At 49.2% G+C, this 17,242-nt stretch overlaps 1 protein-coding gene across 1 annotated transcript in view; it reads right to left on the bottom strand.

Moving 5' to 3' along the window:
- Positions 1-379: 379 nt before the first annotated feature.
- The window catches only part of LOC118232582 (pericentriolar material 1 protein-like), a 26,420-nt gene continuing 9,557 nt past the window's right edge, over positions 380-17,242 (bottom strand). Inside the window, exons 14-40 of the mRNA XM_035427644.1 lie at positions 17,000-17,136; positions 16,567-16,696; positions 16,304-16,420; positions 15,868-16,205; positions 15,026-15,208; positions 14,162-14,402; positions 13,526-13,671; positions 13,204-13,373; positions 12,464-12,638; positions 11,354-11,676; positions 10,661-10,819; positions 10,051-10,107; positions 8,905-9,077; positions 8,276-8,404; positions 7,680-7,812; positions 7,434-7,589; positions 7,173-7,297; positions 6,656-6,790; positions 6,029-6,214; positions 5,638-5,694; positions 4,919-5,051; positions 4,606-4,757; positions 3,890-3,962; positions 3,433-3,581; positions 2,544-2,636; positions 2,200-2,299; positions 380-1,348 (exon numbers count right to left, since the gene is read on the bottom strand). Of these exons, the coding sequence (XP_035283535.1) occupies positions 1,323-1,348; positions 2,200-2,299; positions 2,544-2,636; positions 3,433-3,581; positions 3,890-3,962; positions 4,606-4,757; positions 4,919-5,051; positions 5,638-5,694; positions 6,029-6,214; positions 6,656-6,790; positions 7,173-7,297; positions 7,434-7,589; positions 7,680-7,812; positions 8,276-8,404; positions 8,905-9,077; positions 10,051-10,107; positions 10,661-10,819; positions 11,354-11,676; positions 12,464-12,638; positions 13,204-13,373; positions 13,526-13,671; positions 14,162-14,402; positions 15,026-15,208; positions 15,868-16,205; positions 16,304-16,420; positions 16,567-16,696; positions 17,000-17,136 (3,996 nt within the window). The 3' untranslated portion in view covers positions 380-1,322. The remainder of the gene's footprint in view (positions 1,349-2,199; positions 2,300-2,543; positions 2,637-3,432; positions 3,582-3,889; positions 3,963-4,605; positions 4,758-4,918; positions 5,052-5,637; positions 5,695-6,028; positions 6,215-6,655; positions 6,791-7,172; positions 7,298-7,433; positions 7,590-7,679; positions 7,813-8,275; positions 8,405-8,904; positions 9,078-10,050; positions 10,108-10,660; positions 10,820-11,353; positions 11,677-12,463; positions 12,639-13,203; positions 13,374-13,525; positions 13,672-14,161; positions 14,403-15,025; positions 15,209-15,867; positions 16,206-16,303; positions 16,421-16,566; positions 16,697-16,999; positions 17,137-17,242) is intronic.

Here is a 17,242-nt window from a genome sequence, read left to right as displayed (position 1 = left end):
ATAAGCTTAGCACCTGAGCGAGAGCCAACTGCATTCTCACTGTCGAAATGGGGCCCACAGCAATGCTATATAAAGTATAAAAACCCCAGAGCAGTACTGACACATAATAGCAGAAATTTTAATCTGCCACATTGAATAAAAAATGCTGGTTGAAATGTAGAGCAGAAAACTGGCTTTTCCATCATATCACAGGACAAAGATAATCTGTGCTCATTTATTTTCATTTAATTGAATATGTAGTGTGATTTTACAAGATCATTTCAGGCCTGGCTTTAGAAAAGTGACAGTTCTGCAGAGATTTATTCAACATTTTCCTTTTAAGAGGAGAACACTTAAAATGGAACTGGTAGAGGACAAAGCAATGAAGGCAATCAACCCCTATAATTTAATCATTTATTTAAAAAAAGGGTAATTATTAAAAGGCAAGTACAGTACATACAAGGTGAACGCGTGCTGAGCAAAGCAAGAACCTGGCTCAATAAAGCACTGAAATAATGTCCTAAAATCAGAAATCCTGAATGCATCAAGAACATTCCTGTAGTAATTTCACATTTGAAGGCTGATTGTTCAAATAATCAGAAGCTTTTAATCACTGTAAAGGCAAAAACTGGAGAAATCAAATTATTTCCATGTTAAGAAATAATAAATCATTAAGTTAAAATGCAATGCGACAGATACCGAATCAAAAAGAAATATGACCACAGAGAATTACGGCATGCGTATAAGTTAAAATTTAAAAACCGACAGAATTCCAACAGAAACGGTGTAACAGTAGATGAACACGAGCCCAGGAAAGGGGGCGGAGCATGTCGACGCTAAAGCACAGCCTCATGCACCGGTGTGAAGTCACGAACAGACGAATCGGCTACGTGAAGTGCCGCCGTGGTCCTCGCCCGCGCGGCGCGTGATGAGATCTCAACGCCGCTGGTTTACTTATTCAAACGCGGGGTTCTGCGAGAGCCCGGAGGAAACACTTCGCTCGATTCGCTCGGCGACAACCTGCAGTTTCCATTCACGTGCGTTTTTAAACTGCGCTTGTAACCACACCTTTAACACGGCATGAACTTTACATCCCAGTTCTCATTAGACCAACAGAACAGCTTTGCAGGTTTGGAAACATTTGACATCAGATTGGCTTTCAGACGCAGACTCCAGAAGGAGGTTTAACAACAGAACTCGATTGAATGCAGTGCTCAATCATATATATTTTTTTTTTACCCCTTAAAGGGTAACTCATTAGAAAGCAGCTAATTATCTACAGTTCCTACGATTTTAGTGAGAATAACGTGTTCATAGTGTTGATCCAACAGTCGTCGGAGTCATCATGCACTCTGAGCTCCAACCGTTTCTGTGAAAGACGGGGAAATGTATCCATTAGGCAGCGTTTAAAAAGGAAAGATTCACTCAAATAAAAAACATGCATCTCGGGAACTTTACTGCAGAAACCCAGCGTGTACATCTCAAACACATTCCACTGGGGGCTGTCGGGTGGCATACCGAGTCAAAGCCCCGGTCCCCAGTCTCGAACCCGACCCTGACCGCGTTAGCCCCGGCTGTAGTGGTGAGAGGCGCGGGGGAACTGCGTAACTGGTGCAGAGAGACGACGGCTCAGCCGCAGGGCGTGTGTGACCTACAGACCTCCAGAGGAGTGACTGCGGGCTCAGCTGGCAGACTGCAGAGGTGAGAATAAGTGTGCTCTGCGTGTGTGTGTGTGTGTGTGTGTGTGTGTGTGTGTATACACGTTTGTGTGTATGTGTGTGGGTGTGAGTGCTGTATGTGTGCGTGTGTATGCCCGCGTGTGTGTGTACGTACGTGTGTGCACGTAAGTGTGTGCATGCGTGCGTGTGTACATGTGTGTATGTGTATGCGTGAGTCCGTGCGTATGTATATGTGTGTGTGTGTATGCGTGTGTGTGTGAGTGCGCACGTACACTAGTCTGTGCCCTCTCAAACTGAATGAGATACTGCAGCAAAGGGACAGGGTAAAAAATACTATCAGCCATTACAAATTGGGAGAAAAATGGGCTCAACCGTTCTACTGACTTTACGACAATTTAGCGCTTTGATACAGCTCAGATGTAATTTGACAGGACATCTCCTGAGGACAACCCGCGGACGAAACGCCGGACAGCCAGGTGCGCAGCGGAGAAAGGTCAGGGTGAATCCATCTCATTTTTATTCCCTGTAAATGACAAATTACCTGGCTCTTTAACGGTCTGAGTATTTCCCAGAAGGTCTCCTGGTTCGTCTGGCGAAACCCTGTTGGGCTGCTGTTCTTCTGCTGTCCTTTTTAGTTCCTCCTAAAATTAACAGAATAGTTCACAAACATTAAGCCCTGCTAAGAAATCAGAATGTGTACATACATGTACTACTTCATAAGTATATTCAGCCCAGCACACACACTAATTGGGACAGACTGTTCACTCCCAGAAAGTCTTAGGACTTTCTCTTCAAATTAGTTCTTTCTATGCTTTCCGGCAGGTTTACTGAAGGTTTGTATAACGTTTTTATGAGCTACGCATACCACTCTTAACTCACACATACCTCTGACAGGACCGCAAGTTGTAAAGGCAAATCTTCCACTTTGACAAAATCGTCTTCGTCAGACTTCTGGCTTAGATTTCCTGACCCGACCTCCTAACCCAGATTAAACACAGGGTTAGAACAGAGCAGAGGTTCCCAACCTCGGTCCTGGTGACCCGCTGCGTATGCTGGTTTCCCTTCCAACCACGGCTGCCAGAATTTTAACGAGCAGTTGATTTTTAACGAGCCGTTAATTTTTCGAAACATGAAAAGCACCCAATTAAGAAAAATTAACAGCTTGTTAAAATTCTGGGGATTGCAAAGTGGTTGGAACAAAAACCAGCATGCACAAGGTAGGGAACCATTGGAATAGAGTAATATGTGCTTATACACTAAATACATGTTTATGAAAATAACCTGGAGAACTACGCAAGAGATCCCATATAAAAAATGCAACTTTTAAAAAGATAAATAAATCTCACTAATATTACCTGGAGGGTATTGATGTCCCGCCATGAACTAAAAGACTATTTCAATTCCAATATCAGGTAAAAATGAACACTATTCTTTGTGAAAAGATATTTTGTTCACTTGAAAAAAGCAAAGCCACACAACCAAGGTTATAGTTACTATAAACATGATCTTGATTTAACGCTGTGCACTGTGGTAAAAACAGCGTGTCTGTGTGTGTGTGTGTGTGTGTGTGTGTGTGTCTGTCTGTCTGTGTGTGTGTGTGTGTGTGTGTGTCTGTCTGTCTGTCTGTCTGTCTGTCTGTCTGTCTGTCTGTCTGTGTGCGTGCGTGCGTGCGTGCGTGCGTGCGTGCGTGTGTGTGTGTCTGTCTGTCTGTCTGTCTGTGTGCGTGTGTGTGCGTGTATGTGTGCGTGTGCGTGTGCGAGCGTCTCTCACTCACGTCCTCGTTAATCATGACGGGAGAGTCGGTGTTGGGGCTGGAGGTGGGCGTGGCCTCTGGGACGGGCGCGCTGGCGGTAAGGGCGGGGCCCCCCCGCTCGCTCCTCCCCCCCCTCTCCTCCTCCGCCGACTCCGCCCCGCCGCCCGTCACTTTGGGGAGCAAGCGAACGGAAAAGGTGACGCTCCCCTTTCCGGCGAAACGCGCCGCCGCCGCTAACCGATCCCCGAGACGTTCGCCGCTTCCTTTCACAAACTGTCAACTGACGCATCGTTTTTTATTTTTATCTTCCCCCCACAAAAGAACACATCGCCCGCATTTTAATTGTAAATTAGCCCTGGGTGGCAAACGGAAGAGACAATTAAAGAAAGACAGGAGCAGCAGCAGCTCTCTCTTTTTGACGTGAACGTGTAACACACTGAGGCTCTGCGGCTTCAGACTGAACCATCCGGGCCCGTACCGTCAGAGCAGCCCGCAGATCCGTCTCCCAGCTCAGCGTCCCGCCTCGCGTCCGCCTGGGCTCCGTTCCGTTTCTGAGAAACAGCGAAGAGAAGATTCTAACGCGCGCTCGGGCCTGCCAGTCTCCGCAGACGGGAGACTGTTGCAGTGCAGACGCTGCACACACTGAGGCATTAAGACTCAAACCGGCTTCCAGCTGATCGCAGAATTCTGCAGTCGGAGCTTATTGTGGTTTAGAAGATTTTACTGACTCTCTGTCCAAATGATTCTCATTTTGTTAGGGACTCTCGTGGCTTGAAAATGAGGGCTAGTGTACACAATCTGGAACAGCCCAATCTAAGAAGCAAGATAGGCAGAGGTACATTCATTTCCTACGGTGGGTAAGAATGGAATAAAATCCAAAATAAAAAATAAATCTGGCTGTACTTTGAATAATTTTAAGAAACAATTGAAGAACTGGCCCCTGAGTAAAACATCAGTGAATTTCCTATTTTTGCACAGCTGTTAATATTGTAACCATTTGAATATGTGTTGACTCTATAATGTGTAATGAGGAAGCTCATGCAGGCTAAACCTTTTTCCTAGCAAAGTCTTAAGAACCGCAATGGAAGTAAGACATGTGACTTTATAGTGTTATACTGATAGATTAGGTACCACATGCACATCTGTGTTCTGTGTTTTGAGTATTAAATGGCGTACTGCACGGACGTGGCCTACCTGCTCCTGCTGGCCGGCCGGCTCGCTGCTGGCCTGCATGGAAGTCTGCACGTCCACGGGACCCGCCTCAAACTCCTCCAGCTCCTCGTCCTCGTTCTCGTCCTCCCCGCTGCCGTAGTTAGTGAGGGGCTGGGTCTCCGCCTTGGACAGGTCTGCAAGCACAGCGTTCACAGGGTTCGCCCGAATTCACCGCGTCCGCCCCCACGCCCATCCCCCCCACGCCCATCCCTAAACCAGTCCTGACATCGGTTCACCCCAGTCCATCCCTTTCCCATTTCTGAACACGACCGCCATTTTGTGCCCCTAGGCTTACGTATAGAGAGAGGAAGTCCTTCGCTGTCATCATCTTCCTCGTCCTCTTCCTCCCTCTCCGAGGCATCCCCGCTCGGGCCGTCCTTCATCTCGGGGGCGTTGGCAACGTTCCCCTTCTCTGTGTCGTCTCTGTCCTAAAATACCACACACAACAGTAAATACCGCTTTACGGGACATTTTAGATTTACAAGGACTTGACAAAGCCAGTACCAGAAATGACTGGATCTGGATGGACTATGAGAGACTGGCTATTTAATACCATAACAAAATGATTATGAATAGGCATCTGTCTTGGTCATTAATTCCCTTTTAGACAGTCAACCACAAATGCAAAGCAGTGGAGCCCTATGACTCACTGAATGATCTGTGTGTGAATGGCGCTTGGTACATCCTGCTAAGCCAACTGTCATTTACAAAACTTTGTTTGCAGAGATGTTTGGAAGAACCACTTTATTCACACACTTCATATACTACTGAGTATTCAGACAGTAGCCTCAAAGTGTTCAGTGCTGAGAATGAGGGAGGTTTGGCACGTTTGAGCTTTGAGTCGATTAATTCAAAGCTCAAATTATAAAATTAGAAGTTGTTTCAGTTCATCAAAAGTATCTGAAAATCTGACAGCTTCATCCAAAGAGCACATGCCCTATGTTAATCTGCGAAGGAAGAGAGTAGGGTCTCTCTCAGATTTCTTCTGTGAAATATGACAGAGCACAAGCTTACTTTGTCTTCATCATGAAAGCCTGCTGAGAATGGCTGAGCTTCCCGTAGTTTCTTTTCCTGGTAACAGAGAATATTTTGTTGCGTTTAAATACTGTACATCGATTCTCAGGAGAATATTCACAGTCACATTTTTAGCGAGGGAGCTAAAGAAAGCTTAAATATACACTAATTTACTGATGTCAAAAATGGTAGGCAAAAATTGCTACCATTTATTCACTTAGCATATTAGCATATTTACAAACGGATTTGCAGATCTGGACAGTCTATGGTGCAGATACATCCTGTCAGAACAGACAGACAGGAAGGAGCACACGCAGACAGGAAGGAGCACACGCAGACAGGAAGTCGCTGCTCCCCGGGTCCGGTGCGGGACACGCCCGGCGCTGCTCACCCAGGCCTCGGGCGGGTTTTTGATGATCATGGCGTTGGCCCGCTTGCGGAACCTCCTGCGGGGGCCGTCCAGGTCCTGCATCAGCCGGAAGAAGGCCAGCTCGTTGAACAGGGTCTCGGAAATGGCCACCAGCAGGTCCTCTCCACACTCGCGCAGCGGCCGCCCACAGAACCTGCTCAGAGACTCCTGCAGAGAGGCAGACCGAATCAGCCCAAACGCACCGAACGGAAGCGCCGTTATCCGGCCACACAGACAGAACCAAACGCTTTAAGCAGTCGGAACAGATCGCATTAACATTCAGCCAGGCTGGGAAACAGAATTCAAATGAATCACAAGATGTTCTCTGAGGATTTTCAATTAATTAATTTAACTGTAATTAATTGAATGACTTGACTGAAACGGACGAGACCACGGTCCTCTGTAGAGGACGCAGGGGAGCACTGGACTGAACTGAACCTGAAACAGAACAGACCAGTCCTCTGTAGAGGACGCAGGGGAGCACTGGACTGAACTGAACCTGAAACAGAACAGACCAGTCCTCTGTAGAGGACGCAGGGGAGCACTGGACTGAACTGAAACTGAAACAGAACAGACCAGTCCTCTGTAGAGGACTCGGTGGGCACGGACCTGCAGAATGCTGCCCAGCTGCTTGTGGAAGAAGCGGACGAACTCCTTGCTCTCATCGTTCTGCTGCGTCAGGGTCATCACCATGCGCCGGATGGAGGTGAGGAGCTGCGTGGAGCACACGTCGTCCATGTGCTCCTGAACAAACGACACGCACGGTCAGCGTTACCACACACAACCGCACGCGCTTTCTCTCATACAGTGGAGTTTAAACTTCACTCGCTCACTCTCCAGCGGACGCTGACCATTCAAAACGCAATGTAAAAATGAGTGAGCTTGTCCAGTCAGTTAGCATTAGCAGTACTCACAGAGCAAGACATGAGAGTGCATGATATCGAGCTAGTCAGTAAACAAGAAACATGTATTTTATCTATTAATTTAAAAAAAGCTTTAAATATTGTTTTAGCTATGTATATCTAACTAGCTTCTATGACTTTTCAGAATTAAAAAGATCACGGTGAATCATGTGTTTTCAACCGACACAAACCAGTATAACACATTTCTGTTCTTCTGTTCTGACCTGTAAGAAGGGCAGGACCTCGGACATGATGGCCTTGATCTGCCGGTCCAGCTGCTGCGTGTCGATCTGCGGGCAGCGCACCCCGGAGAACATCTGGCCGAGGATGTTCTGGCCTTCGGAGGGACCTGGGGAGGCGAACGGCCCGGTTAGCGGTTAGCTCGCTCGCGCGAGCGTGTACGGGCGGGAGAAACACGGTCCCCCAAAAGCAGAACCTGGCGAGCCCAGCGGGAGGAAGCGCCCAAGCGTTAGCGGAGCGGTTACCTGGCGGCAGGGCGGCGGCGGAGCTGGGGTCGGCCGCGGCGGCAGCGGAGGAGGAGGAGGAGGTGGGATCGGCGGCGGCGGCGTTCTCGCTAAGCTTCATGCGCTCGTACTCCCTGATCCTAGCCAGCGCTTTATCTAAGTGAATCACCGTGTTCCCTGCACCGGAGAGAGCGAGCGTCAGGCGCCGTTACCCCGGCGACCGCGGCGGTGACGGCGGCGGCGGCGACCGCGGCGGCTCTCACTCACCCAGGTCGTCGCTGGCGAACGGGTCCAGGATGGACGAGGTGGACAGGGTGCTCTCGTTGTCCAGCGAGCCCACGCCATCGTTCTGGCTCCGGCTGGCGTAGAGGGCCTTCGCCACGTTCTTCTCAGAGACGTCCTGAGATCGAAGGGTGGACACGGTCAACGGCTACGATCCCACCGAAAACACATCAGAACTGTTGCGTACAATCCTGGGGCCGTCAGTAATGTGTTTATTACAGCAGATTCTGGCATACAGGGCTCAATCATTCATGACCCAGGGCTTCTGCCCCCTATGACACTGTACATGAGCTTTGTGACCTCAGAGCACTGTGTAGATTATAAAATTGCAGGCATTGCCCTGGATGAGGCTAGGTCCTTAATAAATAGTAATGTAATGTATGCAATTAAACATTTAACAGTTTTCGTTATGCAGAACTCCCTTATGATAATAAGCATATGATAATAACAATGAATGTACACAGCCCCCCGTGATACTCATATGTGTTCAGGTTTACATATTCAGGACTTAATACAGATATATCCACAGACAGTTTGGTGTAATTCCTATGGATGATTCTGAAATCGCTGCGCAGTCTTACACCGTCGCTGGTGGCCAGGCTCTCGCTGGGCGTGAGGTCAGAATTGGAGGCAGCCCAGACAGGAGAGCTTAGAGACGCAGCCGCCTCCTCTCCCACGTCCTTCTCAGTCAAGTGCCTGCTCACTATGTCCTACAGGGTACAAAAAAACACCACACAGGCCCATTAAACATACAAGTGTCTACTCACTATGTCCTACAGGGTGCACAGAAACACCACACAGGCCCGTTAAACATACAAGTGCCTGCTCACTATGTCCTACAGGGTAAAAAAAAACACCACACAGGCCCATTAAACATACAAGTGCCTGCTCACTATGTCCTACAGGGTACAAAAAAACACCACACAGGCCCGTTAAACATACAAGTGCCTGCTCACTATGTCCTACAGGGTACAAAAAAACACCACACAGGCCCGTTAAACATACAAGTGCCTGCTCACTATGTCCTACATGGTACACAAAAACACCACACCCATTAAACATGCACGTGCCCATTCACTATATCCAAAAGAGCACACAAAAACACCACATCCATTAAATATGCAAGTGCCTGCTCACTATGTCCTACAGGTACCACAAAAACACCGCACAGACTCATTAAACATGCACGTGCAGGATTTAAGGCAGTCACCTGTAAGGCAAAAAGCGCTCTCTGACGCAGGTAGTCCGTGTTGAGCAGCTGCAGCTCGTGGAAGAGCTCGATGAGGAAATGGGGCCGGGACTCGTTTTGGGAGATCAGAGAAGCCACTTCTGAATAAATGGTCTCCCGCAGAGCCTCGAACAGGGAAAAATCACTGCTGGTGTCTGTGAAACAAAAAATGTGTTATATTCTCAACACCTGGGAGAATAATATTTCCCACAAGCTCACAGATCATTGCTACCCCTGCCCCGATCCCACCTGTCATCGGGGGGGGGGGGGTGTCAAAGCCTCCAGTTGTCACCCCCCTCGATGACAGCCCTGTTGTACACACCTGTAACAATAGCAGCCATTGGGATAAAACAGAAGATAATGGAAAATGTGTGCTATTCCCTCAGGTGCCTGCAGAGGGCGCATTTTGAAACTGAATGCAGCCACAAACAAAAATGTTCCCAACAGTGGTACACAACTTTTGACTTCTTAAAATGCTACCAATCTTTGCAGTCTGAAAGAACTAAACCTCACTTTGTACGTGGGGCACCAGTTCAGATAGAATACCAATTATCCTGGAATCGGGATGTGATAAACAAACAAATAGTCAATGTCTTGCTTTTTGGCTCGTTCCCAACTTCAAACTAAAAACTGCTATCTCATTCATCAAGGATCCTCACACTGACCTATACCACCAACTCAAGGACATATCTACTTATTTCAAAGGCTAATTTCCTTAAATTTAAATAACCATCAGAACTGTACAGTAGGGTATATCAAAAGTGTTGCATCACTTAAACAAAAAAAATATCCGCACTATAAACCACCGCTTTCAAAGTCATGCAAATTCTTCAAAACCTTTCATCTTTCTAATTTGACTTTCAGGGAGCGTGCGAAGCATCCATTGTGATTCACGCCACAAGCGGCCAATCGATAGACGCGGATGCAAGTAAAATGCTAACGCATCCATTCTGCCACGCGCCACTCGAGCTCATTTGGTTTCTCAACGAGGCAAGCGTGCGTTACCTGGACATCCGCCAACCGAAAAGATAAAAGAATGAATTAGTAATCTAATGATGCAAAAAGGGTGCGAGGATGACCGGACGGCCATACTGAACAGCACGTTAACATGCGGGGGGGGGATTTTACCTTGAACTTCAGTGCATGCAATTCGGTTAGAGAGGAAAGGGGTCCTCCAAGCATATGCTGTACGGAGCAGGACAAACATAAAGGTGAACACAGATTAGAGAAACGCAGGCGGGGGGTGAGAATAAACAGCATAACATCAGAAAACATCCTTTTCTGTAGACGGTTAATAAAACAAAGAGCAGAAAAGAAATGTCAAAGGAAAAAGTGCATGTGATGTGTGACACTGCCCTCTGCTGTTCTCCGAGAAGACCTGCAACAGTTCAATATGTTTGTCTAAACATCTAAACTCCGTGGAATTTCCTTCATCAGTTCTGCTGCTATTTCCCTAAATCGCTGGACAGAGATGACAGCAGAGACTGCTAATCTGCTGTTTTTTAGACTGCTTTGCTTTAGGACAGTCAGGGAAAAAGTCAGGGCCAGTTACAGCAGGATTAAGTGAACACCATGGACTACACAGAATGTGACTGATATATTTGGAATAGAACCCATAAATTATTTCCAGACCTCTTTTTTGACTACTTGACTGTTTTGTGAGGGAAAAGAAATCGTGCTCTTTAAATCCTACATGTGACCGTCCAATCAGAGCGGAGCGCGTGCCCTGGCAGCTCACCGGACGAGAGCTCCTTGCTCTTCTGGGCCGTGGATTTGCTGCCCAGCTTCTCCTTTGTGAGCTTGTCCAGGATGCTCTCCGGACGCTCCGTCTCCCTGCTCTGCGGACCCTTCCCCCTGCTGTAGTCACTGGCACTGGACACACTGCCGCTTCCCAGCCCTGGAACACCACACGGTAACCGTAACTACCATCGCCGAGCGACAGGGACCCTGGAGAACAGGCCTCAGCTGCTCCGTTTCACAGAGCAAAGAGTAACAGTCCATTACAGTCAGAGAGGCCAGGTGAGCACTCTGCAGAGTATCGGTAGGTTAGAGATTTGTCTCTGTGTTCCAAACATCCTCACCATCCTTTGATGTCTCTCATTAACCCTTTAAACTGCACGACTGCTTTGGTAAAACTTTGGCCGACTGGTCTTGTCAAAGACACATCTGACTGGAAGGTGAAAGTCAAATGGTTGGTAGCAGGGGTGTCCAATCCCATCTGGAAAAGGCCAGTGAGGGTGCAGGTGTTTGTTACAGCCCAGCACTAACACACCTGATTCTACTTACCAAGGTCCTGATTGAAGACCATGACCAGTTCATTGGTAGAATCAGGTGTGTTATAGTGTGGGGCTAAAACAAAAACCTGCACCCACACCCACACTGGCCCTTTTAAGATCAGACACCCCAGGTCAGGGCACATGACATCACACACCTGGCTTCCTGCCGAGGGCCTTGCCCCGTCTCTTCCTGTTCAGGACCTTGGACGTTTTGTCTTTGGAGGCGAGCAGGGCCTGGGCTGAGGCCTTCTTCGACCTGAAGGTTTTGGCGACGGTGGCGGGGTCCGAGGGGTCCGGCACGCCCCCCAGCGTCCCCTCCTCCACCCGTCTGCCGCCGAGGACCCTGGGAGGCTGCGGCCGGGCGCCGGGTCTCTGGGTCTGCCCGCCGGTGCCTGCCGTGCCAGGGGGCGCCGGGTTGGTGCCCGCTCTGCCGTCGGCGCGGTCCGCACAGCCACCACCTTCGGTCTTCGTCCTGTTCCTGTCAAACAGGAAGTCATTTACTCTCCCAGTCTCCTTCACGCTGACCTCTGACCTGTGCATTTACAGTTTATGGACGGATACAGGGGGTACACAATCGCCTAAGGGTTTTGGTTGGACACACCACACATTTACAAGTCATCTTTCTTAAAGGAAACTGACTTGGCACAGCCAAGCTCAACACATTCCCTGCCAGTAATTACGAAATGCTTAAGAATTTTCCGGGAAAAAAAGTTTGTTTGAAGTTCTCAGATGAGATGAAAATGCTAATGTCAGTCACAGGCTGCGCTGCGTAACTCTTCAGAGAAAAGCCCGAGGAGTTCTGAACAGAAGCGCTCGACTGAGCCGGTGACATTTTGATGAACACTGCAGCCAGACAGAACAGCTTGGCTGTGAATGTCTCCCTGTGGCCCAGCCGCAGCCTGAACACCGCGCAGTCTGACGCAGCAGTACATTCACCGAGGGGACAGACCGGCAACAGATGGAGATCCGCACAGAGCCACAAAGCCGGAGACATTTTCATTACGGAAAGAGCTGAAACGGAGGCCTAAATGTGTGAAGACGCACCGAGCGCCGTCTATAGAGGAGGGAAATAAAGGCATCGATGTTCTTCGGGGTGGTGAGCAGGTGCTCTGCGCCCAGAAAACCAACTAAATAAATCAATCATTAGCGCGACGCTACCGAGCGTTTCGCTTGTTTAACTGAGAAGCACAGGGGCACAGGCGCTTTGGGCATCTGGCCAGCGTGTAACGTGCGCGTTACTGAGCACGTGCAGACGTGGTTCGCACCGCTTGTCCCCGCCGGCGGACCAGCTCTCGAAAGGCTGCGGGAAGCCGACGCCCTCGGGCGTGGCGGAGGCGGAGCCGCCAGGATCGCCCGGTCGTGGCGAGCCGCTGTCCTGGGCCCCGAGGTTCTGGTAGAACTCCCCCACGCCCGGGGGGAACAGGGGGCTGTAACTGAACCCTGAGGAGAAAGGGATGCGACAGTTTAGAGACAGAGGCAACCAGGCTCAGCCACAGCCAGGAACATCTCACACAGGAACTGCAGCATCACTCTGAACCAGTCAATTCACAAGCACACAGGCTACCGTTCCAACCCTTTGAAGAGCAGCTCGTTTGGAATGCTTCTTCAAAATTCTAAATCAGCGTTCTAGAACTCCACTGCTTTCAGTTACCGGTAGTGACTGTGACATCAGCATCAGAATGTTCCGTTTAAGAACATTCTAATCACATATTTGTGACCTTGCACATTAAAGGGTTAAATAGAAATGGACTGTGTTCTACCTTGGGTTAAAAACAGATGTACAGATGGAATTAAATAATTCTGTAACAAAATTCCAAAGACATCAGCACTCAGCATTTTTCAGTAATAGTAAGAATAAATATGTAATCTTTACAAATCCTAAAAAATGGTAAGGGTGGATATTTTATGGATGTATTCTACACATTTTTTCCCGTCCCCTCTACTTTTTGGAATCGTCGCTGAGTCTTTTCTCACACTGAAGCAGCGCTTCCTCAGAGGTACATACCAGGAGACAGATAGGAGCAGTTTCCGAGCCCCGGCAGGTTGATGGTATTTAACGGGGGGGGGAAAGCGAGGGGGGAGAAGGCGGGGCTGGGCTCCTGATTTGTGCTTTGCTCCGCCGGCTGTGATTGCTGCTGCTGCTGCCGCTGCAGATCGTTCAGCACCTGTTTCAATCTGTAAATAACACGCGCCGTTACTTTATCCCCTCGTACCGAGCAGATCTGATTTGTGCCAAAGATGGAAATATTATAATACATAAGCATCCGGTCGTAAAAACCCGTATAATACCCACGGTGCCCTACGGGAGTCCGTAAAAGGCGTTTCACCTCTGAACGTTGCTCTGTTGCCATGCCAACTGCGCGTAGCACTGGTTGAGCTGGTGCATAACGACGTGCACCTGCGGAGACCCGACGTTGCCCGGCAACATGCTGTAGGGGGCGGTCATCAGCGAGGGGAGGATGTAGGACAGCGCCTGAGAGAGAAACAGAGACAGCCGTTCAGAAACAGGACAGTGTGTCTGAGAGAGAAACAGAGACTCTGTTCAGAAACAGGACAGTGCCTGAGAGAATTTAGCCTCTCCCTTATTTACACACTCAAAACCCCAATGACATTACTGTACATAGAGTAAATCAAAAGCAAAGAGACGGCCTTTCAGAAGCACACTCAGGCCTGAAGGCTCAAACACATTCTACGCTGCAAGAATTCAAGATGCACAACTCATGTTCAGCTGGGGCGTGGGCATTTAAGCATTAAACAGACACATTTTTATTCAGTAGTACATGAATGAGTTTCTAAGAAAACTAGTAACAAAAATTATGTTTAACTTGAAACAAGTATATTAATAACTGGTAATTCAGGAATCTCCAAATGAAATTTCTGTGACTTTATTTCTTAAGGTAAATGGAATATTTATAGATTGTTTATTTAGTTTCTTCTAAATTCTGCTCTGTAGGGGAGTGCACCTGCTGGTCCTGCATGAGCGTCTGGCACACGGAGGTGCTGAAGTCCAGCTGCTTCTGCAGCCGCGCGATCTGCTCCTGCCAGTGCTGCTTCTCCTCCAGGAAGGAGAGCTCCGAGGCCCAGCGCGGGTTCTCCTGGCGCCTCCTGCTCATGCTCCTGCTCATGCTCCGCTGCTCCTGCTGGGACCTGGGGGAGGGCCGGTCGCTCCTGCTCGCCGAGCGCGGGTTCGAGGTCTGCAGGGACCTGGGGGGGTCAACGGAAACACCGTTCGCTCGTACGTACTGTACAGCACCCGTGACTGCTTTTCCAATGAGAACAGCACAAACTTAATGCGCAAACGCAACCATAGAATCACAGATTAGCGTGTTGATCCTCGCCTAGAAGAGGAATGCGTCCACCTCATTTCTATGGTGCCACATAATACATAATACATAATACAAAGAAAGTGTACAGAGCCCCACCCTAAACAATGATGTCATCCAGGGATTAAGCCAGGTATAAAGCCAGCAGAGAATGCATGCATTGGGGAAACCTAGTGGAGGCTGCATTTCAGGTCTTTAACACTGTGATGGTGTCTTATGAAAAACAAAGAAAGCTATAAACGAGTTCTCGTTACACTTCTGAATTCCAATTCCAATTCATTCACCCAAATGAAAAGTAAGTTTTTCAGACAGATGACAGATTTGCCGGTTTTGAAATATAAAATACCAATTATTCTGAGAGTAAGACGGAGCATACGGTATAAAATGAGCAGTTTTCGGTTGAGTTCTCCTGAAAGTGAATGTGTGGTAGCAGAATACAAATTCCCCTGTAAGTGAAGGTGTGGTAGTGGTGTATGACTAGGTGAAGGTGTGGTAGACACATACCGGTCTTGTGATTTCCTCGTACTGAGAGACCTGCGCTTCCGGCTGGAGTACGAAGGAAGTTCTTCACTGGAGCTCGAGTCCGCTTCCTCCTCTTCCTCCAGCCCAGGCTCCACCCCCAACATGACGTCATCTTCATACTCATCAAGCACACCCGGTGAGGACCCGCCCCATGCAGCCATCATCCTATAGGAGCATTTCAAAGGCTGTCCGTCATACACACACTAACCTATCAGCAGTTAGTTTTTGGGCGTCATAATTTCTCGCTGTACAACAGCATTTTATGAGGAGCAGGGACTAGTTAGTGATTGTTTTGTGTACATGACAAACAGGAGTACTTCTTTTTCATTAAACAATTAATAAAATTTTTTATCTAATAATCACTCCACCAGTGTATTAACTTATTTTGCTTTCAATAAGAATAGCCAGCTTATTAAAGGTAAGGAACATTAAATTTGCCGCAACATTATTGTGACGTCCTCGGCATACTTTTCACCCAAACCCAAATGTTTCAGGAGGCCTCCAGGCATATTAAATTTAACAGTGATATTATGGTGAAGGTCTTAGTGTCCATTTTCAGGAAATATGATCATTTAAAGGGCAAGTGCACAGCCCCGTATACAATGAAATAAAGCGCATGCACATCCACTCGTCTTCCAAATGCAAAGTGAATGTTAGGAGATCACTGGCTTCTATGGGATAAAGAGCGCAACAGAACTACAACCCATGACCGAGACAACCCGAGAGGTCAATCAAAGGAAACCGAAGCCCTTGTTGTCATCGGAGACCAGTGTCCTGGTGTAAGGTGCGATTAGGCATTGGTAATGACTCGGGGGCCGACCTCTCATCGGTGGCAGAGTGCTGCGTGGCCTGCTGTGTGGGCCCTGGGCCTTCCTGGGGGGGTTCGTTGAGGACGCTGCGTCTCTGGTGCTCCTCCATGGGGGGGTCGCTCAGGACGTGGCGTCTGTGGTGCTCCTCCTGGGGGGGGTCGCTGAGGACACTGCGTCTCTGGTGCTCCTCCTGGGGGGGGTCGCTCAGGACGTGGCGTCTGTGGTGCTCCTCCAGGGGGGGGGTCGCTGAGGACGCTGCGTCTCTGGTGCTCCTCCATCAGAGACTCGAGGTGCTTCCTCCTCTGCCTGAGGTGCTCCCGCAGGATCTGGTGCCTGTGCATCTCGGCCCACAGCTGTGAGGGGGGGGGGAGGGACGGCTGGTTTAGAGACGTGCCTTGCCGCGGGGGGTTCCGAGCGATGCTGAGGAGGGGGTTGGGGGGGGGGGGCGTACCTGGTTGTCGGGGGCGGCGGTGGCGGTGGGCTCCACGGTGCGGTTCAGAGCGGCTCCGCGGGCGTTGGTGGCGGGAGTGGACGTGGCGGCGGGGGCCTGGCTCGTGGGCGTGGGATTCTGGGAAGGACAGGAGAAGCCGAGGTTCAGACGCGGTGATGCGCTGGGGGAGAGGGCTGGCAGGACAGGTGCAGGGAACAGGGCCAGGGACAGGGCGCGGGGTAGGGCTGTGGGACAGGGCCAGGGGACAGATCAGGGGGACGTACCTGCAGGTCGGAGCACGCCCAGTGCAGGTCCTGGATCTCGCCCTTGATGTCCATCAGACGCTGGCGCTCATCGTGCAGGTGCTTCAGCTCCTGCTGCTGCTGCTTCAGCTTGGATTCATAGAACTTCTCTCTGTACAGAGCGTCCCCAGTACATGCATTATATACAGCACACACAACACCCATTATATACACCGAGCACATCACATACAGCACACCCATTATATACAGCACACACATTACATACAAAACACACAACACCCATTATATACAGCACACACAATACATACAGCACATGCATTATATACAACACACACATATCACATACAACACACCCATTATATACAGGACACACATCACATACAGCACACATATCACATACAACAAACACATCACATAACCTCTAATGGCCTTTTCTGTCAGCAGGGTTTTGTACCTTTCTTTTTCCGTCAGAGCCAGGTCTTTCTGCAGTTTGGAGCCAGCGGCTCTCGTGTTGTTGGGCCGCTGGTTCACACCGTCCTCATCCTCGGCAACGCTGGAGGCGTTAGCCGTGGTCTCGTCCGTGTCATCACTCTGAAAATACCCATAATTCCTCACCGTCAACAAGCCATCGCTGGCTAAACCACCAATCCATTTTCACAAACCGCATTACATGGGCGTACATGCACAGAACCATGGG

Source organism: Anguilla anguilla, chromosome 7, assembly GCF_013347855.1.
Source record: "Anguilla anguilla isolate fAngAng1 chromosome 7, fAngAng1.pri, whole genome shotgun sequence".
NCBI classification, from domain to species: domain Eukaryota; kingdom Metazoa; phylum Chordata; class Actinopteri; order Anguilliformes; family Anguillidae; genus Anguilla; species Anguilla anguilla.
Note: the sequence above shows the minus strand (reverse complement) of the source record. Positions and strands in the feature narration are given on the sequence as shown.